Source organism: Dromaius novaehollandiae, chromosome 3, assembly GCF_036370855.1.
Source record: "Dromaius novaehollandiae isolate bDroNov1 chromosome 3, bDroNov1.hap1, whole genome shotgun sequence".
Classification (NCBI taxonomy): Eukaryota; Metazoa; Chordata; class Aves; order Casuariiformes; family Dromaiidae; genus Dromaius; species Dromaius novaehollandiae.
The window spans coordinates 123,581,916-123,608,333 of NC_088100.1; the positions used below are offsets into that span (position 1 = coordinate 123,581,916).

The following is a 26,418-nucleotide window of genomic DNA, read 5'->3' on the forward strand; positions in this document are numbered from 1 at the left end:
TTTTTTTTCCAAAGCCTCTTGTTCTGTAGCAGCAAAGGTAAATACTGCAGGAGCATAACTGGCTTTTAGGCTATGCAGAACAAAGATTTGCAGATATTAGTTGAATATGTGAGGTGACTTAGTTGGCTGGGATGTTTTCAATAGTGTACTGCCAGTTTATGGTGTGTAGTTAAGCTGGGACAGCCATACCTCAGTTTCATCCATTTCTTCTCCTCTTTCGTTCATGCTGAAAATTCCAGCCTGAGGTGTTTCGTCGTTAGTTTTCATCTTTTGAAACACATTGTGAATGAAATAGTTTTTAACAAGTAGCAGCTCATTAAGGAACATTAACAAGAACTTGTTCAGACAATTAAACTAAACAAAAAGATGTTTGTTTTTCTCTATCAAACGTAAAAACAGAAATTTATCAGTGGGGAAAAAGAGAAGGGTACTTGAATTTCCCTGCAGAAGAGCAAGCAGATGTACTGTGCAAGATCAGAGTTATCTTAAAGCTGAAGGATATTGTTAAATTCTCAGTTGAGAAACTACTTTCTTGGCAAAGGCATCTATAAGCAGCCTGTCATTTACAAGGAATGCAGAATGAAACAAAGACCTTCTTTTGCAGTTTTGTAATATGTGGTATTCTTTTTATCTGAATGCCAGTCATTCTGATGTTTCACCTGAAAAGTTGGGTCCAAATCAATTTTAAGTGTTGCTGCTCATCTTCAGATTTCTTTTGGGTTTACATACCCTGATACTCTTCCAGCCAAATAGTCATAAAAGGCTGGTGCAGAAGTTCGGGGAAAATGTCTTACCCATACTGTTTGTTCAGTACAAAGCTTCCCTCTCATTAGAGGCACTGTTCATAAGAAATCTTTGAAAAAGAAGACACTTAATGGAGTTGATGGTGACTGAATGAGCAGCAAAAGGAAAGGTTTTCATTCCCCCCCCTTTTTTTTTTATTCAGAGGAGAAAGGAAGTCTAAAATTCATTTTGTAGCTTTGTAGCCTCTGTAGATTTATCAAAGGATGATGTTTTGCATTATCTCTGGTCATCCCCATTATGTGTTTTGACTTTTCCAGATGCATTTGGAACTGTCAACCTTTGGGATTTCTGCTTCTGTATCTTGATAAGGTGGGTTTGCGGGAGGTCTTTTTTATTTTTTATTTTTTTAAGAGCTCTCAGGTAGTTCTAGCTCTTCTCTTTTGTTTGGAAATATCATCAGGATTTTTGATCAAAAGTTTGGCAGTAGTAGCTTCTCACCTTTATCTGCATAGATTGCAAATTTTTCCATGGTAAGACAAGCTGAAGGATTTTCTTTTTAGGAAAGACTTCGAATTTCACCACGTGCACTTGAAACAGGCAGAAAGCTAAGATAAGGAAATCTGTTTTCTAGCTGTAGATATTTGTATGTCTTTGCAGTGTTAGTTTATTTGACTGTCTTCTGTACAGCTAAGGATTTGTGCTGACTGAGCATGCATATTGTCCAGATATGTGCAACATCTTGGATTTCATAGTGACTCAACTTCATAGTATTCCTCATAGAGATGCTTTTAATTTAGCCATTCCTGGCTCTTAAAATAGAATCAGATTTGTGGCATCAGAACACTCTCTAAGGTACTGTAGAGTATGAAATCTACTAAAGCTAAAAATAATGAGATTGAACATAAGAGCCTTTGAATCTTGGAACAGTGATCCCTGAAACTATTTTGTTCATGTCAGTCAGTGAAAAATGATCATGCCTTTAATGGAGAGAAAGATTTCTTGTGCCATTTCAACCACAAGAGGAAAAAGCGTTCTTCTCTCCTTAATGAATGCATTGTCAGTCTGTGAAAATAACATGTATAGAGAGATACTTTCGTTTGCTCTTCACTTGGCAGGCAGCCAAGAATTTGAGTTACAGGATTCAGATTGATGCTGAGGTGGCTCTCCCTCCTCATTTTAACAACAGATTGCCCTCCTTTAAAGGCTTCTACAGAATAATTTCAGGTGTCCAGAGTTCCCTTCACCTGTGAACAGAAAGATCAGGACTCTTTCTTCTCCTTTCTCTTTCCTCTCCTTCCTTATAGATTGAGATTTTAGATGGTGAGTTTTGTATTGCTTTTTCCCTTCATCAGTGTTCTCTTTGCTCGCGTAAGGCTCTCCTCCCTTTTTTCTGCTTAGGTTTACCAACTGTGTTTTTGGCAAGACCGTTAGAATGCCTCTTCCCCTCTCTACTTTTCCACACTTGGGTCTTTTCAGATTTTCCGTGGAAAAAGAATTGTAAAGTTTTTCACGCAGCTTCATAATGTTTCTTTCTAGTGATGTACACAGTAGGTTCTTAATTCAAGAGGATGTCAGAATGGTGTCTTTGGAGCCTGCAGAAGTGTCAAATAGGAAAATGTGCACTCATAAACAAAAATACGTGCTTGAATGTGTGCTGGGAAAGTGCCTGCTATATCCTCTTTGCAGTTTTGATCCTAAATAGTTGAGATTGGTGCTTCCCATACTTGTTATGTTGTAGTTGCTATTTCAGTGATTCAAGACGTGTTAGTCTTCATCCTTTGTACGCTGTTCACTATATTGCTACATTTTTACTTTTAAGATTTTACATTCAATTTTTCAGTGACATTGCTGGCTTGCTGTCCTTGCATTTTGTCCAGCACTGTGTTGGCATGGTTTTGCAGCTGTGCGGTGAATTGTGTTGGGAATTGGCCTGGTTGGATAAATAAGACTTTATTGGCGGGGGAAGTACTTTTCTGTGGGATTCGTTCTGGGATCTGGGTCATCATGTGGCGACCAAATATTGTACCACAGCCTTAGGTTAGCATGTTGTTTCTAGGACTTTAACTCAGTCCTCCTTTAGGGAGGCATTCTTTACCTTTTTTTTGAGTAACCAAGAAAACGTGTTAACTGTAAAGTTCCCTTCCTGATAATTTCAGCTAAAACAATGAATGAATTTCAAGCTCTAATACTAGGCTTTTCATATGTACTTTTCACAAATGCGATGTTGTATCAGAAACTGTATAGCTTCCACTCTTTCCCCCAAAGTCTCATGGATTGCCTGGGGAAAGTAGTGTCAAAAGTGCTTGAACTTCATTCTTTGAAAGAAAAGCAGTTATTTTTGAAAGACTTGAATTGTCTATGAATTTGACGTAAAAGTTTAGGCAGAAATTGACGACGTCTAGAGACCATCCAGTCTGAATATGTCACGCGTAGAGTGCCACTGTGAGAAAGAGTAAGGGACGATTAAACTAGAGTAGCAGCTACCTTCACTTTTTCGTTCCCTGCTTCTCCTCCTTTACCCACAACACACATGCGTAGTGGGTATCAAGTCCTTTAAATGACTTTTTGTCTTGCTATCCCACTGACTAAATTCATGAAAAATAGCTGTTACGTGTTGTTACCAAGGTGAATGTTCTTACTCTTAAGGTCTGTATGACCTGGAAATGTAATTTGTAAAACAGTTCTTTGTACTGCTACTTTTGTATTAGAGGGAAAGTGTATGTATACTTAGATTGTAATGCATGTCTTTCACTCACTGTTTCCTTTAGTATGAAAGAGAGAACTTTTTTAAAACCTCTTGAAGAACTTCTTTAAAAGAAAATTTTAGCATATTTTACTGAAAATTGAGTTCTTGTTTAGTTGCCTGAATTGTAGTGATACCATATAGGTATAGTTTAACAATTTTTTCCAAATCACTCTATGAAAAAATACTTTTGAGTTACGAAAAATATAGACTATATAAAGAAATTTTAACATAGAAATTGAAAAGAAACCACATTAAAAATTATCAAATATCAAATTATCAAAGAGTATACTTTAAATTTTGTATTAATAAGCTATTCTGTGTTGCCCTGCTTAATTCAGGCAACTCAGAAATTAAGTGAATCTTTATGAAGTGAGTCTATCTGAAATTTCCCAAAGCCATAGGGCTTTTGATTATTATTAAAATAACAATGAAATAAAAGACAGAATACAAATTTAAATTATAGGTTAATTTATTCACAATTGAATTGTTAAAAAAGGTAAATTACTAGAGTAGGCTATGAATTTGGACTTAGGGTTTAAAGTTAAAAAACTTAGAAGGGCCTGATAGTAGATTTTGTACACATTATAAGTAATCAATCAGCATACAAACATGGTAGATGACATAGTCATGAGGACCTTAAGAAGAGGTGAAAGGAACCTTGTATATAAAAGAAGATCCTTGCTTTATTTTAATTCTCAGAAAATGAAACCCCATGAATTAAAAATTCATGATGAGTTGAAACAGGTATCTTTTCAGTGTGCATCCAGTAGGATGAATGTCATAGAGCTTTTATGTTTTACTTGCAAAAACTGCATAAACCATTTAAAGTTATTACTTAACAAATAATTGTAAAACCAAATCATAATGTATGTGTATGAATATACATAATCTTTCCAGCCTATTTTAAAAGGAATATATATCAGTAGAAGTTGCTTAAGTTGGTTTTGAAATCCTACATGTCTGTCTTAAGGGAAGTGAAATGGCTAGCTTAGAAAAGAGTACCAAATAGAAAGAGGCTATCATGCTTTATTGCAAATGTAAACCCAAAGAAATAAATTTCAAAAAGTATTGTATCTATTAGTTCTTTTCTTAAGTTATACAGATTGTTTACTTTTTTAATCAATAGTATAACTTGAATTGATATAGTTTTAGCACATATCTGTTAGACCTTCAGAAATTCTGGAATCTTTTGTAGAGAAATTTACCTATCAGCTGTAAGCTTCCCTCCTCTTACAGGTCTGTTTGCAGAGATAGACTCAGATTACTATCTCTTTGCAGAAGTCGCTCCTAAATACCATTAGAGCTACTTTCTTTGATAATTTCTTCCATGTGTCTATTATCACAAATGGTAGTAAAAGCAAAGAAGATACAAAAACTATTTAACGAAATTTGAGAAATTTGCCAGTACTTCATGGAGCAATGCAGAATTACGAAGTATTGCTGATCTTGGTAGTTTGGGAGCTATGGTAGTTCGCTGTATCCTGGGGCTGTATTTGCCAGTTTGCATTAACTTCTTAGCAAGTAAAATGCTGGAAATTCCTTCTGCTTTGTAGATTTGTAATCAGATATGTGCTTGGAAAAAGTTTAAAGAGCAGGAGCTAGTAGGCAATTCTAGAACATATTTGCCTGATTTCTGAATTTTTGTAATTGAATAATAGCAGAACATAGAAAAAATTTTGAGAAGTGACTGGATTTGTAAATCACATTGCCAGTGTTGTCATGTTGGTTAACTCATTAACATATATGAATTAGGCAAGAATTTACATTAAATTCTTAGCATATAACATGTCAAATATTTAGATATTAGAGGCACTGAGTTAGTGTATTTCCAGGAAAAGGAAGGGTTTTTGTGCCTCAGTTGTTGATTCTGTATCTTCTTCAGATAGCAACAGGAACAATTAGAGTTCTGTGAGAGAAGAGTAGTCAAATATTCAGATGTTCAGAAAGTGGGAAATTTTAGACCCTGTGCAGTTCTGGCAATTTATTTCTGTTTATATGGAGTTCTGGAATTGCTTTTGAGTTAAGATGTTCACTCTTTTTGAAAGTGAGCAAATGTATGAAGGAGCTGGCAGTGGAACCAGCAGAAAACACATCTTTCCTGAAATGCAAGTGTTTAGGAAAGAAGTCAGACATGCTACCTATATGCTGAAGTTAGCTTTCTTTGGTGAATCCTGGAATCCGCTCTCATGAATGTATTTCTTAGTGCACCAGAGATCAAAATACTTAGTGCTGGTAATAACCACGTCATTTAAAAAGTCAGTACATTTAGAGATTAGTGTGCCCTCAGCAAAACTCTGGGAGGAACAATTCTCTCTGGGAAACAACAAAAACTATGTTCTGTCTTTCGCAAGAATCCTCTTGTTTTTGGTCATCTTCAACAAATCCATATCACCTACCAAGTGAGTATTTACCTCTAGAAATCTGAGATGTCATTTTATCGCAGTTGAGCTCACCAGTGGAATGAACAGTTTTTTACGCTCGAGAATACACAAATTAGAAGAGACATTCCTTCAAAAGAATCATCCTTTATTTCTCAGAAGAAAAATGTTGCAAGCTAGAGATAGGGAATTTCCAATGCCTCCTTTAATAAAATGTGAAGGAACTCACTCCGTAAGAAAGTTTTTGCCCTTTCCTTCAGAACAGCCAAAGTGCAACATATGATTCTCAACAGAATGCCTAATGGACGTTGTGTCACTAGCACAAGTACTCAGTTTAAAGAAACAAGTGGAACAGTATGTCCTTTCATCTTAAACATGCTTTATGAATCCAGCAGCATTTGACTAGGACTCATTCTAAAGAAGATACAAATATAAAAATTCAGATCCAAGAAGAAATTTAGCTCTCTTGGAACAAAGTTACTTTCATTGACTTATGACTCTGGTGTTAAACCTTTTGCCTGTAATTGAGGACCATATGCAATATTTTTTTCCCCCATATTTCATAATTAGAAGTGCATCCACTTAGGCTCATGTAGTGGGAGTATGTCCAGTCATGTGACCAGGTCTGTCTACTTTTTATATGAGCAAACTGCAAACTGCAAGACTTTCTGGCTATATTTTGGTCATGTAATGTGAGCACTTCTGTCTGCAGCAGGGACACTATAAGGCCCTAAGAATGAGCTGGCAGGGAGTAGGCTGTAAGTTGAAGGAATTGTTTTGGCAGGCTGTGTTCAGCTTTCAGGTTGTGGGTTGGGCACTTGTGATTTAAGACGAATCTGTAATATTTGAAGTTGAATTCCATTACAGCTTTTTATTACAGCTCATACGCTGTAGGTTTATTACTTCCCAGAAGGTCCTGTAATCCTCATGCTAGTGCTGGAAAGTTGGCTCTGCATCAGTGACAAATTCTTGTCTTCTGCTACCAAGAAGATTGTCTATGAAGCAAAGGAGAGAACATTTTTCCCTACAGAAAATGAGCTAGTTGCTCACTTCTCACAAGTAAATGTATAGTGAGCACTCTGTTCTCTGTTGTTCCAATTTCTTACACTTGATACCAAGCCTACCAGCTGTGTGAAGAACGAGAAGTCAGAGAGCTACAGCCCCTTAAGCAGTATGGGCGATAGTCACTTCCGGTGGTTAGCATGGAGGCAGATGGATGAGAGCATTAATGTAGAGCCATGTGCCTGAAGGAGGCTGGTAGCATATATTCAGATGAAAACAGCTTCCTTTATCTGTAAAATCTGCAAAATCACAATTCTCATGTGAAAAAGTTTTCCTTCAAATTTAGTTGGATAGAAATGCTAGCAGTGGATGGGTCTATAATATGTGTGCTCCAAAGTTTTGGGGAGGGGGGCGCTCTGGGTGTTGGGAGTGAGGAGGTGTAACAGAGCTGTTGGAAGTTAAGTTGATCTTGATTTCATGAAACAGACTTGGATTATCTTTCTTTCGTCTCTCTGAACAGTTTCAAATACTCCATCGAACTGATTTCTCCTCTACAGTGTGGAAACTTACTTATTAACAATAAGTCATAAATGATATTGTTGATAGACTGCTAATCTAGCCAAGTTACTCCTTGAGCAAGCCAGTTACTTCTAGATTGTTACGGGACATTATCTTTTTCAAATGGTATGCGAATATTTTATTCCTCCTGTCCTGGAATTAGAATGGGAGAGGAGAGTATAGGAATGGTGTTGAGTGATAGGAACTTTGTGCCTTGAGCTCATTCATAGTGATCAGGCAATTCAAAGCAATTGAAGAACTGGCAACGTGCCCTGGAAAAGTGAATTCTACTTGGAAACGTTACTAAGGCTCTCTCTTTTTACCCAAAAAATCCCATTTTCTTATTACGGATGATCCAGATTGGGAGTCCTGAAACTGTAACAGTGATCATTAGCGCAGCACAGATAGTAGTGGTGAAAGTAATTCTTCCTGTAGTTCTCAAAGACAGCCCCCCTATGCTCCCCCTCTCTCCTTGCAGAAGTGAAACAGAGTGCTTTTATTTCAGGGCCATTTAAACTAGAGTCAGTGCTTTAAATACCTAAATGTCCTCTAATTGCTTCTGGTGCCAAAATCTGGACAAACAAACATTTGCTTGAAAGGAAGGAATAAGGAGGAGCTTATGCACTAGTTTCCATACAGGGCAGTCCTTTCTGGAAATTTAAGTTTTGTTTTGGAAAGTTAAGTTTCCTTGTCCTGTTCTTTTTAAATGTTTACTTACTGATTGGCAGTGGGTAAAGATCTCTTTGGTAATGGATAAAACAAAACAAAAAATATATATATCTATACAGCACATGTGTGTAAGTATGACCATGTAAGACATAGCTTTTCAAGTATGTGAATTGCTGTTTACACAAGAGAGTCTAAATAGTCTTTAAGTGGTTTTCTTGTAAAATCATTCCTTTCACTTCCATCTTTAGCTATGCTTGTGAACTCAGTATTTGTTTTAGCATTTCATTATAAACTTAGGTTCTGTAATAGTGTTTATCAAAATCTTACCTGTGAGGTCTTTGCAAGTGGTCTGCAGGTGGTCTGTTGGGCTGTATTAAATAATAAAATATATAGAGTTGTCACTTACATATTTGCTAATAATCCAAAGGGGTGAGTAGGAAATATCGATGTTTGGCGTTAGTCTTCTAGCTAAAGAAAAACGTGGAAAGTATTTCCTTCTATGTGAACAAATGAATGTTGAGTATGCTTTGTGTTCAAAGAAGTTTCTGTATTCTTACTACATTTACAGATATTAATTTGAAAGACATGCTTTGCCAGGGATGAGGATTGTGTATGCATTATAGGTGGGTAATTTTACCTACATTTCTGCTGTTTTTTCATCTGTAGGTCTATTGCAAAAGAGCTTGCAGACTGGCTTATCAGCAACAATGTAGTTGAGCATATTTTTGGACCAAATTTACATATTGAGGTTTGTTTAAAATTATTATTATTTTAATATAAACACAGAGGAGTAACTTTTTGTTTTAGTAAGTCATTTCTCAATATGTTCTCACTTTGCAGATCATCAAACAGTGCCAAGTGATTCTGAATTTTCTTGCAGCTGAAGGGAGACTTAGTACTCAGCATATAGACTGTATTTGGGCTGCAGCACAGGTATATGTAAAGTTTTTATAATTATACAAATGATAAAAATAGAAAATGGCAAGTTGATTTTGCTTTACATTAATAAAGTTGACTTTCTTACTTTTTCTTTTCTGTTTATCTTAGTGTTTAGCTTACCAAATTTTAAGTTCAGTAACTGCCACAAGTGCCATTTTTTAATCAGATGCAAAAATATGCAAGGAAAAACTTAAGTTGTTTAGCACAGGCATAGTGTTGTCACGGAAAACAGTGATGGGGGTTTTAGGGTAGATGTAATACTTTAACTAATGTATTAATTGCCCTGCTCCTATATGTTGTAGCTTCCACTGCTGTTACTGGCAGTGGGAAGAGTCTGATGAAAATTACGGCAGTGATGTTTGTAGCTGCACATAGAGTGCTGATGTTGAAATCTAAAGAAGGCAGTGAGATTTTATTTTCTGCTAGGTAAACCTGAAAAGCCTGATAGGCTCTTTTCCTTCAGAAAGATGTACTTGTTTGCTACTTTTAATGTATTGTTATGCTCTTTATTTTAGATTTTTCATTTTTATTTTATTTAGAGGATTTGAATGCTGCAGCATTTGGATTTCCTGTTGTGGAAGCTATTTTTCTATTGTTTCTTTCTACCTTCATCATACTTTAAATAAATAAATAAAGGAGCAGAACCCCCCCAAGTGTTTAATGTCAATTTTTCAGAAAAAATACAGTCAAAATGAAGGTCAGAGAAATTAAATTGATCTTTTTGAACAGAAGTAGGGAACATGCTTTTATAGAAGTTATAATTTGAGGAATTTTTTTTTTCTGTGTTCAGTAATACTTCTGTCTAATTTGTTTCATTTGAATACTGCTGCATACACATTCTGAAACCTTTTAGTCCACCCTCATAACATGCAGCTGGAATGTTAATAAATGCTCTTTATAACAACATTCACTCTGATAGGCTCTAGCAATTTTCTGTATCAGAGTAATCAATAATTACTTACTTTCATTATATTTTGAAGTTTTACTTTATCTTCTTTGCTATTTTCACACATGTAGTAATTCACACTGGTGTTAGAGCTCTGGATTTCTCCCTCTTCTGTACTGTTTCCAGAACTGAATACTATTATCCAAATGTAATACTACTTTTACTGCTTACTTGTCCATTTTAACATATTGCTATTTCAAAAGATAAATATGTGTGTGTGTGTGTGTGTGTTTCATATCAGAATTAAGTGTGTGCAGATTGCTTCCTGTAAAAGGGTTAAATCATTAATGTTGTTTAAAGGGCTAACACCTTTAGACTAAAAGAATAGAAGGCCTAAAGAATCCATTTTTCTTATTTTCAACTTTCTAACTTTTTGACAAAAATTTTTCTTCTCTAAATTGAGCCAGGTATCTCAAGAACTTCTCTAATGTTCAATATGGTTGAATACACCCTTGTAGAGAACCTGCTTTATTTCATTGAACTTTGAATGTTTTTGTGCCCCATAAACTCCTCACATTGCTATTTTAGATGGCAGAAAGGCCAAATATATATATATATATATATCTTTTGAAGTGTATACCTGATAACCAGCATTAAGGAATATTTTTTTTTTCCCCAGGTGTTTCCTATAACATTATCATCTTTGAGTAGTTTCTGACATCCTTACAAACATAATGAAACCCTTTGAGTGAATATGAAAAGCACCATTTAACCTCAGAGGAAACATCTATGAGCACTGTCACTTTTATGTGTAAATACACAGCAGTTTGCTAAAAATGTTGTCATCTTTTTGACATCCATTATTGGGAAAGACAAAAAATTGTAAATAATCCTCATACAGAACACAGTCTGTTCTCTCAGTTGCACATTAATCTGTAATGTCTGTATTTGTATTTACCACTGTTAGTAAGTCTATCATTGTATTTCCTAATCAGGAATTAGCATATCCAATAATATTTTAGAAGCTTTATTTAAATAAAAATGCAAAATAATCTTCCATTTTTTTTCGTCAAAATATGATGGTTAATCCTTGAGCTAAAAAAGATATATGGTGATTTTTATGCTTGATTGCACTAAACTTTATGTGCTTTAAAATATAAGAATTCAGTTAAGGCAAAGTTGAAAGTTTGATGTAGTTTAGAATTATTGGGCAAAATGTTTCCTAAGAAATTGAGTGAAGTAGTTGTTTAACTACTGCAATTTTATCAATCTTTGCACCATCTTTTAAAGTTTATTTTTCTGTTTATCGTATCTTTTCTGTTTTGTTTGTACTTTGCAGCTAAAGCATTGCAGTCGTTATATACATGACTTGTTTCCTTCTTTGATCAAAAACTTGGACCCTGTTCCACTTAGACATCTTCTTAACCTCGTCTCAACTCTTCATCCAAGCGCTCACACTGAACAGGTAAAGACAAAAAAACCAAAATCTTTGTGAAGAAAAAAGAAATTATGTTAATGTATTAGTCAAATATTATGGATTTGTCTTTCTGTTCTAAATAAATATAGGAAGAAAATATATGAGTAAAATTGTCATTTTTTATCAAATAGGCCTTTGGCTTTTAAATCGTAATAATATTCAGAGCTCTTTGAAAACTGCATAACCATTGATAGAAGACTAACTTCATTTTTAAAGTTAAAAAACGTTTGCACAACATTTTTTTCATTTTGTGCATTCATTTTGATGCATTTATTTTGGTGAACTATAATATTGGAATATAGAAAGATTAACTGTATTTTTGCAAACAAAATCTACTGCTTCTTCATAGCGCTGTTATCTGGTTTTGTTTATAGACCTTGTATTTGGCATCAATGCTTATAAAAGCACTGTGGAATAATGCACTAGCGGCTAAGGCTCAGCTGTCAAAACAAAGCTCATTTGCATCCTTGCTGAGTACCAATCTACCCATGGGAAACAAGAAAGGTATGTAGTTTTCCAATAGTTGAATCTTTAATTTTCGTCAGTGTCTTTGTTGACTTTGGGCAGTGAGGATGTGTGGAACTTTTAGGTTGATAAGCTCACTGAAGTATTTTTAAAAAGTGTCATGTTGGCATATTTTCCAAGCAGAAGGTGAGAGTAAAGATGAAAGCACTAGAACTTTGTGAGTACATTTGGAAAATTTTGTTTCAGAAAAATTCTGTTAGTATATCTAATGTATATATTTTTTTCTTTCCAGGGATGATACATAATTCATAAGTTAACTATTCCTTTTCTGTTGAACATCTATATTTTATATAGCTATATACATTCTTCTACCAGTTGATCTAATTTTTGCCTAGTTTCTGATATTACATGCTGTTTCTGGTTTTGGGGGGTTTGACTTACATTTCCTCACAGACATTACTAAAGGTGCTGCCAACCCCATTTACTGTAGTTTCCCTTTCTTCTGTTACTGCTGGTTGTTATGAATCTTGGACATATATGCTGACAAAAGGATTTTTACTCACTTATTTTTCCATCCTGCATTTTTTCTTCAGAAGAAGAAGAGCTCAGAAGAGCAGCCCCTTCACCTTGTAAGTTTTGTTTTGGAAGTACATTGCGGTCTGTTGCATCTGATACTATGATGTTTTTCTAGAGTTACAGAATTTGGATAGAAGAAAAACTAGTGTGAGTTTGAAATTATGTTTTTATGAGAAGTCAAATGGAAATAAATTTAGTGTAGAATCCAGCAAATTGATATATATGTGCTATCTGCTGAAGAGACATCAAAATATAACTTTTATAGTAAAATAGTCAGCATTCTAAAAAGAATTTTTAGTATTTAGGTATTTTGGGTTGTTTGAGTTACATCACTTGTTCAACTGTTTGCAGGAAGAATGCTGTTGAGTTCAACAGATGAGGCAGATTTATGTAATGCTGTTACATTCCAATTAATATATTTCACAAAGTAACTGGGAAACGTGATTTTGAACTAGGGTCACCAGCAGCTAGCCCTCAGAGCAGTGACAACAGTGACACTCATCAGAGTGGAGGCAGCGATATTGAAATGGAAGAACAGCTAATTAACAGAACAAAACATGTACAGCAGCGACTTTCAGATACAGAGGTAAGACTGTAAATCTTAGTCTGCATTGCTAAGTTACCTGCTGTTACCTATAGAAAATATTTTTTTTCCTTATTAGTTTCAAAAGCCGAACAGATACATGAGATGCATGCTTATAGGGCTTATTTGCAGCGGGACAGTGGACAGCTAGAACGGTTACTTCTGTTCTGCGTAGTTCACATATGCTCTACTTTACCTTGCCTATGAACAGGTATACTACAAAAAGGAATTGGATTGCTGCCTTTAAACTGTATTTAAGTAAAACTACTCTGTTAATAAAAGATTGCATGACATATTGTTTATATATTTCACGCTGTCATTGTGTGTATACATGCAAAGAGCATGGCCTATTATGAATAAGATAATTTTAAATTAATTTCTTAAATCTAAATTTTGATTGGAGCATTCTGTCATTAGCAACCAAACTAAGAAAGAATGAAAGAAAATGTGAAGATGTGACACGTTTCTGCATGAATGAAGAATGTTTGGTGTTTGAATAGTGATGATATTGATTATGTATTTTCAATAGTATTTTATTTTTAGTTTTGCACCAATTAAAAAACATAAATTTCAGGAATCCATGCAGGGAAGCTCTGATGAGACCGCAAACAGTGGTGAGGATGGCAGCAGTGGTCCTGGTAGTAGCAGTGGCCACAGTGATGGATCCAGTAATGAGGCCAACTCCAGTCATGCAAGCCAGTCTGCAGGAAGTCCGGGCAGCGAGGTGCAGTCAGAAGATATTGCAGATATCGAAGCTCTCAAAGAGGAGGAGGATGAAGAGGAAGAAGATAGGGGCCATAATCCACAGAAAGGTGGTAGGAGCACAGATCTACGAAGCAGGAAACTGGAATCACAAACAGGCATTTGTCTGGGAGATTCACAAGGGGCATCGGAGAGGAGTGGTGCAAACAATGGGGCAGGAAAGGACCATGTCTTTAACACTGACTCTGTGGCACCGGTGGATAATCGAATTAGAATGCTGGATGCTTGTTCCCATGCTGAGGATGCAGAACATGATATGACGGGGGAAATGAGCACTGCTCACATTTCACAAGGGTCTCAAGATTCTTGTATAACTCATACAGGGGACTTCCTTGGGGATACTATTGGAAATGAATTATTTAACTGTCGACAGTTCATTGGGCCACAGCATCACCACCACCACCACCACCACCACCATCACCACGACGGGTAGGTCATTTGATATTTCTTCTGATTGCTTTGATAACAGTAGAAAAGGTGACAGCAAAATACTTGGTTTGGCCATTAATTTGTGTGGACATTTTGCTATACTTCAGAATAATTTGGTCTAGCAGAGATGATAGCTACTGCAGATAGTTGCACAGTAAGGCATTTTGTTAACATCTGAATAAAACTTTTTGTAAAGTTTTTATATTTAATAATACAAAAATATTTAATGAAGTATTACAGTTTTTCTGTAAAATGCTGTTATTTAGCTAACATTAAAGAAGTGACAATGAGACCTGCAATTTAAATGTAATTGTTTTTTTCAATTCATGTGAAGGTTTGCTGTTCAGACAGATGATTCATGCTGATGTTAGCTTTAGAGAGATGTCTATTCACTTGGATTACATTAGCTATATATTGCAATATATGTATAAACTATGCGTTGAATAACTTGACTGCAAAATGGTTTTTCATTTTTTTTTCTAGAAAATGCTACTGTAACTCTCACTTATGAAATTAGAGCTATAAAAACTTTTTCTTTTATATTGTCCATTCTGCTGTTCCTGTTTTACAGACACATGGTTGATGATATGCTAAGCGCAGATGATGTCAGTTGCAGTAGTTCCCAAGTCAGTGCAAAATCAGAGAAAAATATGGCTGATTTTGATGGGGAAGAGTCTGGCTGTGAAGAAGAGCTTGTGCAAATTAATTCACATGCTGAGCTAACATCCCATCTTCAGCAGCACCTTCCTAACCTTGCTTCTATCTATCATGAGCATCTTAGTCAAGGTAAGCGCAATAAAAAGAGAGCAAAAACATTTTCTGTGTTTCTCACTGTTTTATGCAATTTTGAAATAGTCTCCAATAATTATAATAATCAAGTGATTTTAAGGAGCGAAACAAAGGAACCATACAAGTGTTAAGTTGTATATAAAAAAGTAGTTGCCAGAAGAAACCACAGTACCAACTGAGATTTTACGATGTGATTCATATTTGTGTGATAATAGATATAACTGTACCTACATATTCTTTTTGCATTTCTACAGGAACTTTTACTGCAAATTAAAACAAATAAGGATACTAAAGAGCATAGTAAATATTTTCTTCAATCGGTTATTAAAATGAAAGGAAAGGTACTACTGAAACGCTGGATAATTCTTTTCTTCTGTGAAGGCTTGTGTAACTTTTCTTCTGGTGTGTGGATCTTACTGTGATTCCATGTGTTTATCATACTAAATGAATTACTGTAATGGGCTGTACAGAGGATAATTTTGGAAAAATGAGTTAAAATACAACTTGATTTGTTGGGGAGCTTGCCTTAAAGGACATTTTACGCTGTTTTATATTACACTGCCAAATCTTCTAGTTTACTTCAGGGTGCAATTCAAGATGCTACCATAACACTGCAAGAATTATGATAACTTTCCATATGGTATTGTGGCAGCTTTGTTTTCTGAAGTGCTTCTATGCTACTTTTAAATATAATGGAGGGTATGCTTGGTTAGAGAATGGGTTTTGTTTTTGACATTTGTTTTCTTTACTGGTCTGGCAGAACGAAGTTTGCTATCTTCCAGCAGACAGTAAAACCACTACTATTTATATCTTTTCCTGAAACACAGTTGAATAAGAAGTCCATTTTTTCTTTATGCTTGGCATTTATTATTATCTGGAACTGAATTCTAATTTCAGTCCAACACTGAAAATTTAAAAGGATTTTTTTTTTTACACTACATAGTGAATATACTAATAAAACTTTTTGGTTAATTGGATTTCAGTTATTGTTGCACTGTGGATTCCAGACAGTAGTCTCACAGAGGGGCGTGAGGAGAACGGGGTTGTAAATAAATAGCAGGATATATTCTAAGATCTTTCAAAGACAGGATGGTATATGATTTGAAGATTTGTTTTCAGCTTTTTTTTAGCTGGTCGTGGTAACATAAATCTAATTATTTTGCTAGAACAAAGGAAAGCATAATAAGTTTGCTGTAATTCAGCATACATAGTACTTATATTATGCCTTATGTATTGTCAAACTCGAGTTTAAAAAAAAATTAAGGCGTGTTTCAGCATACTGGAGCGATTACGCCGTAGCATTAGTATCATTATATTAAAGGTTAAATGAGTTTCTCAGTGCTAGGTGTAAGTACAGTTGGTAAGTGTATTTCAGTGAAAACAGCTTGCCTTTCTAAGCCTGTGTCTTGTTCTCCAAAACCTCATGTTGACTTTCAAAATACTGTTAAAATATTCTGGTGATAAAGTAAAACTTCAGCATTATTTCATAAAGAGAAAAATCTCCTTTTGTGAAATTATAGTGGATTTGGAACTAAAATCTTTTCTGTAGCTAACACATGCTGAAAATGAGCATCTTTTTCTCAGCATTTTCCATAGATATGATATTTTACTGAAGATTCCAGTTATTGAGCGTGAGGACTTCAGTGCAGATGATTTTTGACACCCCTAGTTTTGCACGTGCAAATAATTAGTGTTCTGCATGCAATTTTAAATTTCTCCTTGACTTTCATGTTTTATGAAAATAGTATCAAATGGTAGATACATGAATGGTGCCAGCTGTGGCCACATACAAGATGGAGGATGTCTGTCACTATTTATGAAAACATGATGACCTTCTAAAATCATGCACTTTAATCCATCGCGTGTAAAAATAGTGTTTGCTTTTCCTGTTTTTTAGTTACGTGGAGGATAGATAGCAAGATTCAGCATGAGAGGAATTTACTGAAATTCGCTTCTGTCTCTCTCACTCCGCCTCTCTCGCTCCTCCTTGCTTTTTCACTCTCACTCTTTCACTCTCTTGTGTTCTCCCTCTCGCGCGCGTGCTGCCTCTTGCACACTCTTTCATGCCCTTGCCCTCTTGCGCGGGCACTCTTGCTTTCTCACTCTATTGCTCGTGCTCTTGTTCTCCCTTTCTCTCTCGTGCGCGCTCTCCCTTTCTCTCTCGCTGTCCCTCGTGCTCTCACGCGCGCTTTCTCTCTCTTGCTCTTTTGCTTTCTCTCTGTCGCTCACTTTCTCTCTGTCACTCTCTCTCACTTGCCTTCTTGCTCACTCTCACTCGCTCGCTTTTGCTCTGTTGCTTGCTTGCTTGCTCTCGCTCTCTCACTTTCTTGCTCGCTCACTTGCTCATTCGCTTTTGCTTGCTCTTGCTCTCGCTTTCTTGCTCTCTCTTGCTTTCTCACTCTTGTTTTCTCTCGCTTGCGCGTGTTCTCACGTGCATGCGCTCGCTTGCTTTCTCTCACTCACTTTCGCTCTCTCTCTCGCTTTCTCGCTTGCTTTCTCTCTCCCTCCCTCTCCCCCTCCCTCTCTTTCTCCCTTCAGACCACAGCTCTGCAGAAAGATTTAAGAAGTGTTTTAATTACACCACCAATTAAATCTAATTAAATTAAAAAGCAATTGCACCTGCATCTGTACTTAAATACTGTTTTCATTGCACTTGCAGTTAGCAAAAAACACTGTAAATACTTGCTTAATTGTCCTGTTGACTTCTTGCATGGTCATAATGCTTTGTCTTTCTTCTTTAAAGAATCCATACATGGAAAAAGGTTGTAATTATAATGTTATTGCATTCACCTTAAAATAGCCAAGTTTACAAATAAAGGACATTGTTGTTCATGCACTGAGGGAATAATGTTCAGATTAGATAGTTCCTTCTATTTATTCAATAATGGTCTTTATATTTTGTTCAGGACCAGCAGTTCATAAACATCAATATAATAGCAATGCGGTGACGGACATTAATTTGGATAATGTTTGTAAGAAAGGAAATACCCTTTTGTGGGATCTGGTCCAGGATGAAGATGCAGTAAGTTGAATACCAGAAAAGAATATTTTTTAAAAGAAAATAAATATATGCTATTCATTGACCTGTCTTTCTACTTGCTGTAGATTCATCTCTCTGAAGGGTTAATAAATGAAGCAGAGAAGCTGCTCTGTTCTTTAGTATGCTGGTTCACTGACAGACAGATTCGAATGAGATTTATTGAAGGCTGCTTAGAAAATTTAGCAAACAACAGGTAACTTAAATCAAAAATTATGTGATTTTACATTTATCTATTTCTTTCAACATATAGGAAAGCCAAGCTGAATATATCAGTTAATTTTACCAGAAGACAAGTTAAAAAAGACAAAAGTAAACATACAGACGTAGTTCAAAAACTGTTATCAATGTGTCTGATGTTCCATTTTTCTATTCTATCAGTGTCTTGAATTTCACATCTTGTTGCATTTATCTGTTCTTGCTTCTGCCAGAGAGAGGTTACTGCCTTCTCCCAGTTGGTAAAATCTGGCCCACATCTTAGCCAGTTGAATGCAAAGTCTGGTGCCTTAACGTAAGCAGTTTGAACTGAATTTTTGGACTTTACATTTCAGTGGCTGAGGAACAGACAAGTTCTGTTCTATCAGGTCTATTGGGGGATTTAATTTCCAGGAAGAAGCAGCTGGAGGAAGAAGTAATATTTGACCTGAGGCCTTTGTTTTAATATGAGCCAAAGCACTGAGCTGGTACTCTTTGAAGACTGGAAAAAGTGAATGCTAATTTTGTTGATACAACCAACCAGCTGCTGAGAAATAGTGCATGCAGCATTTCTTATGCTGTTACCTTTTTGCTAAGAAATATATTTGTGAGATAAGTTACCAGTATACCCATCTGTTATTTTAAGTTAATAAAAGAAATGTGAAGATACTTATCACCAACATGAGAGTTTACATTTCCACACCTTTTATGCAGTTCTTGAGTTTCTGTGGACAGTAGTCTTACAGAAAACACCCACCTGTGTCTATATTGACAGTTTGAGGCAGAATTAGTTCTGCTACACATCTCATCTGTTGATAGAAAAACCATACTCATTTTGCTGAAATTTCAAAAGATAAGTTTTATGAAACTCAAAAAATTTTTCATCTTTTGAATTACTTTTTTTGTATAAGCAAAATGAATACTTTTATTTTTATACTTTTCGAATAGCCATGTGTGCAAGGTATTATATGTAAAGAAACTGAAGTATCTGTAGTTCAGATTCAGAGAACTAACTGGCTGGATGTGAGGCTAAACATCACGCAGATATTTCCAATACTTTCAGTTAACATATTTGCTCATTGAACATGAGCTTCTCAAAATAATTTTAAAATTGACTTTAAATTTCATAGGAGTCGTATTGTAGTCATTTCTCTCTTTCTCCTTTAGATCAGTAGTAGTTTCACTTCGTCTTCTTCCAAAGCTGTTTGGTACGTTTCAACAATTTGGCAGCAGTTACGATACACATTGGATAACAATGTAAGTAGTCACCCCACGCACACACTAAGCCAACAAAAGTGATGAAGTTTAGGGGACTTTTGCAAGGCTTGCTCCTCTAATGTGGTCCAAATTAATATCTTAAAGTTATTATCATCTGTCTGCTGTCTGGCCTAGTTGTATGAACTTATCTAATCACTCAGACCTAGACTTCTTTATAATACAAACTATTATCATAACTGAGGTGAAGACCAGTTTATATTTTTTAAATCCTCCCCAAAGGACTTGTCAGAAAATACTAGACATCCAGTAATGGTATATTATAGAGAACTGTAATAACTTGATTCTTTGTCTTTCTGTTCTGGTTGCATATCAAATGCTTCTCAGTAATGAAAAATTTGATTTATAAAAAAACCTTTGAAATGTGAAGATATGTAGCACACTAATTACTTACGGGAAAAAACTATATAGCTAGCTGGTCTAGCTATAGAGAGAGGAATACATGGACTTCAAGGAAAGATAGGATTGCTGATAAGCACTGTAATCTTCTTGTGGTTTTTGGCCTTTTTTGACATGGTGTTTAAATATGTGCTGAGTTCTGAGTTTTGGCTTAGACCTTTGCTGACTTAGGGCCTTTAGGAACAGTTTTCATGGGCTCCAAAGGGACTGCTCTCTGTTAATCTTGTGCCTGAAAATGACTATGTTACGGAGCCATGTGGATGAACAAGAAGAAGAGAGTACTGTATTTGAAAATACTCTTGAATTTATAGTGGTTGGAAAATGTAATGTTCACTTTGTTATTTTGTGTATGTAGTTTCCTATAATAACTGTCTAATTTCTGTAGCTTTTGTGGCCTTATTAAGCAAACCGTAATACTTTCTGCCCTTTAAATTGACACAGGTGGGCAGAAAAAGAACTTAACATGATGAAACTTTTCTTTGATAATTTGGTACACTACATTCAGGCAGTCAGGGAAGGACGACATAAACATGCACTGTAAGTATATTGTATACAAGTGGTTTTAAGTATTTTTATTTTTTAAACTTGTTTCTTTTCTGTTTTTTTTTTCTCTAGTGCTTCTGATGTTTTCTTTTAAGTAAATAACTTTCTGTAGTGACATTGTTTAGGGAGAGAAAGGGCTATATATATAATAGCATTTTAAGTTGTTTATTTTTCTTTAAAAAACTGTCATTTTTGTTAGACTGTGTTCAATGTTTATTTATAAATAAAACACGAAGATTTTATATATACAGATCAGTCTAAGTGATGTTGCATCAAAAAACTATTCAAATATTTCTGCTTTAGAATCTGTTATCATTAACATTTTAAGGTAGTTTTTCTGTTTAACACATTCTTCTGCACATTCTGTATGCTTAAAATTAAGTATATATACACCAGTGACACAATTTCTAGCTCCCCAGTCACAGAGAGCAGAATATTTATGTTTTGACAGTCATCAAAGTCAGTTTGTAACTATGGGCATCCGCAATTGAAAAATGTTGCTATTTATGGGCCAGATATTTACTCCACTATATCAGACATTGCTGTGATGAGAAATTACTTCAAAAGTTGTTTGAAATTGGGCTGAGTTGGGTGTTAATTTCAGACTAGATGATATACTGTTCCCCTCTTTTACCTGTTAAGCTTGTACCTTATAAATGGGAATAAAGTTAAATTTTGCATACTTTATGAAAATATTTTTGTAAAGGGTATGCATCAGCTGTGATCAGAAATTCAGAGTAGAAATCAGCAGTGTATAAGTCAAGGAAAAAATCAAGGTCAGATCCTGCAAGGTGCTAATGACAAAATGATGCATCAGAATCAGACTATATGCAAAAGAAAATGTTGCCTAGTAATGACTGATATCTCTTTTCACTTGTTTGGTGTGCTTCTGTAATGTGTACAACTGGAGTTTAGATTATATACTGAACAAAACTAGAAATTTAGAAAAAAAAGTAAGAAGAAAGTATTTAAGTTTTTAAGGGGCTCATGTGTGGGTGAAAAAAGTTATGGCAATAAGAATTAAATATTTGAGTAAATTAAATGATTTTTTAAAATAAATTTAAATTTTAGATATAGCCACAGTGCAGAAGTTCAGGTTCGTCTTCAATTCCTGACATGTGTGTTTTCAACTCTAGGATCACCAGATCATTTCAGTAAGTATTTGAGGTTATCTGAACAGAGAAGCACTTTGTAGTAAGGTGCCCATACTTCATAATAATTATGTTATTTTTAATAAATACGATATTTTTAAAAGATAAAATTTTAAATCATCTGTGATACTGTTTCAAAAGGAGGATGATTTTATGATTAAAACACAGAACCAGCACTGGAATTTAGGGTGTACTTCAGTTTTGTGAGAACAAGGGGTTTTTTTATGTTCTCTGTGCTTCAGTTTTTCTAAATACTGAGATTATAGTTAATACCAAGATGAAGATGATATACGCTGTATTTTTGGGGTTTGATTCATGTCCGTAATGTTCCCATAGGTCTTTTACTGGAGTGTACTGTAAGTAAATTATGATCCCCAAAACAAAGAGTTCTGTCTATTTTAATGCAGTCAGAAATCAGTTTATGATCTCTGTACTGTCTTTTGCAGAAGTGATATTCTGTATGATAGATAGTAATTTGTAAATATTCTGAAATCTTTTCATTCTAAAATGTTAAAAATAGATTTTTTTTGATATGGTTGATGGACTTGGAACAGGCATTCATTAGTACAACATTAGTGGGATTATGGTACTCGCCATAAAATGTATGCAACTTTGCAGTATATGTTCTTGAAGACTTTGAATGCTGCTTATGTATCTTTAGGTGTAAAATGGGGCTAAGAAGATGTATATAGCAGCAAAGCTGAGTAATAGAAAATTGATATCAGATGAGCATTTCACGGGGTTCTGGTACACTTATTTTTTTTTGAAACAGTGTAACTATATATACATAACTATGTATATATACTAGTATATACCCACTAGTAGGTATAATATATACCAGTTTTGTGTAAAGATAATATAATACCTGGAAATAAATGCAAACACAACAAAAAAGAACTTTGAATTTGTTAGCATTATTTTTTGAGCAAAATAAGTAGTCCTTCCTCTTTCATTACGCAGAATTGGAGAATTAGCAGGACAGATGTGTTTCAGAAAAAAACTAGGAAAATGAGATACGCTGATCTATGGAATATTTTGGAAGTCATTTAAGAAAGTAGTTACCTGTATGTGGCAATAAATTGAAGTGAATAGTTAAAAGACTTTGTGACTGTTAACACAAAGCAGATAATCCTAACCATTCCTGTAATAATTTCTTTGGCGATAAGACAGGTGTGTGTCTAAAAAGATAGCACGTCTTCCTGTACAACATGGTTATTCAGAATACCTTTTATTTTAATATAGGAAGACAGCCCTGCATTGAAGACATTTTACTGTGTACAGGTAGCAACTGTCCTCAGATTAATTTGAATTTCATTGGTACATATGAGGGTTATTACACAGATGAAAAATAAATGCCTCCTGATAATTCTTCAGATGTTTTCCACAGCCTTCAGAATAACCTTTCCCAAAAATATTAGAGTTAGAGAAGTAGTTAGAATTGGAATAAAATTTGGGCCAGAAGGGACCTTGGGAGATCTTTTATCTGACTTCATACTCAAAGCAGGTTCACTGTGAGATCAGACCAGGTTGCTCAGGGCTTTATCTAGTGGGATCTTAAATATCTCCAAGGATAGAGACTGCACAACCTCTCTAGGGAAGCCTGTTCCACTGCTTGACTTTCTTTATGGTGAAAAAAGCATTTCTTTACATCCTGTCTGATCCCCTCTTGTTTCAGTGTATGTTCTCTGTCTCTTGTCTTCCTTCCATGCACCACTGTGAAGAACCTGACTCTGGGTTCTCAATAACCTTCTCATAGGTACTGGGGGATGGCTGTTGGGTCCCCTTGAAGCCATCCCTTCTCCAAACTGAACAAGCCCAATTCCCACAGCCTCTCCTCATAGGGCAAGTGCACTGCCTTGGTGGCCTCTCCTGGTCTCGTTGCACTTTATCACCTCTTCCTGTAGCTCCTTAACTTAGTCACACAGTTCCTCAACCAGAACAGAACTCCTGCAGGCAAGCACACCCTCTGCCTGGCCACCCAACCTCCAGGAAAGACACCAGCATTCCCTCCCTGCAGCCCCGACCTGGATGGCCATGCCCCCTCTCTTGCTTTGTGGCACATTACCACCATTGCTGAGCAGTCCCATGCTACCTTCAGCCGAGTTTCTGGCCCCTTTCCGAGGGTCCAGCTGTGCAAACCGCTATGCAAACTGCTGAGTCTCTTAACTGCTTCTGTCTGCTGTGCTCAAGTTAGTAATGCTATCAATAATAAAGATATTTGATCACTTCTTAATCAAGGCAGTACTATGTCACTGAAGAAAAGAATTAGTTATCTTAACTAATGTTTCCAAATTCCTCCTCTTGTTACTAGTAGCCAGGGAAGACATATTGCCCCTTTCAGGTTGCAGGCTGCAGATCCCGAATACTTGTCCACTGTCAGCTCCAGCAGAAGGTCAGAGGGCAGCTTGCTGTGATCTCTTGTTGGTATTTTATTGGAGCTTTCACGCAGCCAGATAACCTGACACAAATTGGGTTGATGTTTATCTATGGAGTGTAGTGTGTATGTGTGTTTATGCGTGTGTATGTGTGTATATATATGTGTGTGTATATATATGTATGTATGTATATATGTGTCAAAGAAACTGTTAATTTCATGTCCAGATATGGAGACTGCAGGTAGGCGGGTTGTTCACTTGAGGAGTTACCCTGCTTATCAGCAGGCTTTTCGTGAAGTTCAGAAGAAAAGAAGGATAATGTAGCTGTCAGTATAGTGTAGGTCTCACATGCTTCAAATGGTGTGCTTGCAAGTTCAGATAGTAGCTATGGTGTTCTTTTTTCAGGTTAGAACAGTAAATAAGAGTAGCCATACGAGGTCTGACCGCATGCTTGTCTAACTCTGTGTCCTCTCTCCGGTGGTCCAAGGTCACGTCACTCATTCTCCTCCTTAATTTCATCCTGACTCTGGTCAAGCTGACCCTTCAGAGCAGCAGGAGGAGGAAGCTTGCTAAGGGGGATCCCAGAAACTGTAGGATCTATTTCTTTTCTTTCTGTCTTATCAGGGCACTTAAAACACTTAAGGACAGCATCTGTGAGCTCTGTAGATGCCCTCAGGGACTGGTAGGTGCTGTCAGAGGTGCTGTGTTCAATCTCCCCTGTCAGTTCCCTATTCTTTTTTTTTTCTTTTTACTTTTTGATGCTCAGTCACTCTGGGTTTTTCATTAATTGTTCCCTATCATTGTATGCTTTCTACTGGTATCTTTTTCTTTAACCACCTCTTCCCCCATGCTTTTCCTAAGGAAGACAATGGGGAAGGATGGATTTGTTAGGGATGGGCCTATCCCTTTCAGGAGTAAAAACAGTAGATGGAAACAGATGCTTAGTAAGGACGGGCAAGCATGTTATTTCCCTCATACTCTCCCAGCCACTAGCTAGTTTGAGCTTGGGGACTTTGTCAGCAGAATGTAATTTTCTGTGTTTAAGTAACCCTTGTTGTCTTTCCCTTCCATGAACTTGTCCCTTTGGCCACTCTCTCCTCAAGTCCTTGTAAACGTCTACCATTCAGTGTTGTGGTTAATTTATTATAATGATACAAGGGAAGGATTATTTAGGTGCTCGCGTTATGGTAGTAAAGTTAGCATACAATACATGGCTTTCCCCTTTGGTCATTTCAGTACAGTGCAGGAAGGAATGAGAATACTTGTAGCCAAGAGGAAACACCTTGTAACACCATACTTGCTACTGTTGAAAGAATAGTCTCAATGGTTCTTCATGGAATTTGGAGCTTTACTAGGATCATAAATGTCCACACACAAACTAAGGAAATAAATCCACTGTTTTCTGGAAAGGAGTAGTAATAAAATAGTTAGAGAGATACTATTTACAGCCACAGTCTCTATAAACTCCAGCTCAAAGTCGGAGTTTAGCATGTGCCTAATAGTCATTTATAAACTGAGAAGCAACGTCCTGTTTGGTCCAAGTTCCTAGGTCAGCCCGCACTGCTCATTGGGTTAGTGAAAGCTGACAATATTTGGAACCAAAAGTTGTAGCTGATTGCCAGCTCTAAAAGGGGAAAAGGTATATGATTCCTAATTGGTAAGTGGTGCGTTTTTCTTCTGCTGTTTCTGAAAACTTTTTGTATTGGCAGAAACTCTTGTGATTTCTCTATGTATTCATGCTTATGTAGGATGATGTTTGATGTTATAAAGGAATAGTTTAAAATATTTTTCTAATTTTAGGGTTAAGTTTAGAACAAGTGGACATATTATGGCATTGCTTAGTAGAAGATTCTGAATGCTATGATGATGCACTACACTGGTTCTTAAATCAAGTACGAAGTAAAGATCAGCATGCTATGGGTATGGAGACTTACAAACATCTTTTCCTGGAAAAGGTATGTAAGGTTATTGCAACCTTATTAATTCTAATAAAGGAGTTTCTTTCTATTTCAGCATTATTTTAATGTATTTTAAATTGTTTAAATGAAGTATATCTCTTTACAGCAGTCTGAGAGGGCCCTACTTGTAATGCAAGGATTTTTCTCTATTTTGACAGAAGAGGGGAAGGGATTGGCAGAAATTCTTTTCATACTAGTGTTTACTCAAGCGTTTCTTTGCAAATAGCCTGTGTGTTGTGTTTGAAGCTATGTGGCACTATAAAAAACCTTACATTTTCCCTTCTGATACACAGCTACGTGACTAAAAAAATAGACTTTTTCCTTTCTGGGGGCATGTATAAATCTCATCTGCATGTCCACTGAAAATATGAACTGGAACATACAGCAGTAGAGCTTTGATAATTTATATTGTATATCAAATTCAAAGTCTCATCTTTTGCAAAAACAAATTTTAGTTGATCTGCTGGATTTGAATAGTATTT

At 35.8% G+C, this 26,418-nt stretch overlaps 1 protein-coding gene across 6 annotated transcripts in view; it reads left to right on the forward strand.

The window, feature by feature from the left end:
* Window positions 1-26,418, forward strand: part of USP34 (ubiquitin specific peptidase 34) — a 153,164-nt gene that overhangs the window by 52,305 nt on the left and 74,441 nt on the right. For all 6 annotated transcript variants that reach the window (XM_026094587.2, XM_064510027.1, XM_026094585.2 and 3 more), the window contains 14 exons: window positions 8,764-8,845; window positions 8,938-9,030; window positions 11,262-11,387; window positions 11,774-11,903; window positions 12,458-12,493; window positions 12,896-13,026; window positions 13,598-14,214; window positions 14,786-15,000; window positions 17,910-18,025; window positions 18,109-18,236; window positions 19,403-19,492; window positions 20,351-20,446; window positions 21,524-21,606; window positions 25,779-25,933. In XM_026094587.2, coding sequence (XP_025950372.2) covers window positions 8,764-8,845; window positions 8,938-9,030; window positions 11,262-11,387; window positions 11,774-11,903; window positions 12,458-12,493; window positions 12,896-13,026; window positions 13,598-14,214; window positions 14,786-15,000; window positions 17,910-18,025; window positions 18,109-18,236; window positions 19,403-19,492; window positions 20,351-20,446; window positions 21,524-21,606; window positions 25,779-25,933 — 2,098 coding nt within the window. The remainder of the gene's footprint in view (window positions 1-8,763; window positions 8,846-8,937; window positions 9,031-11,261; window positions 11,388-11,773; window positions 11,904-12,457; window positions 12,494-12,895; window positions 13,027-13,597; window positions 14,215-14,785; window positions 15,001-17,909; window positions 18,026-18,108; window positions 18,237-19,402; window positions 19,493-20,350; window positions 20,447-21,523; window positions 21,607-25,778; window positions 25,934-26,418) is intronic.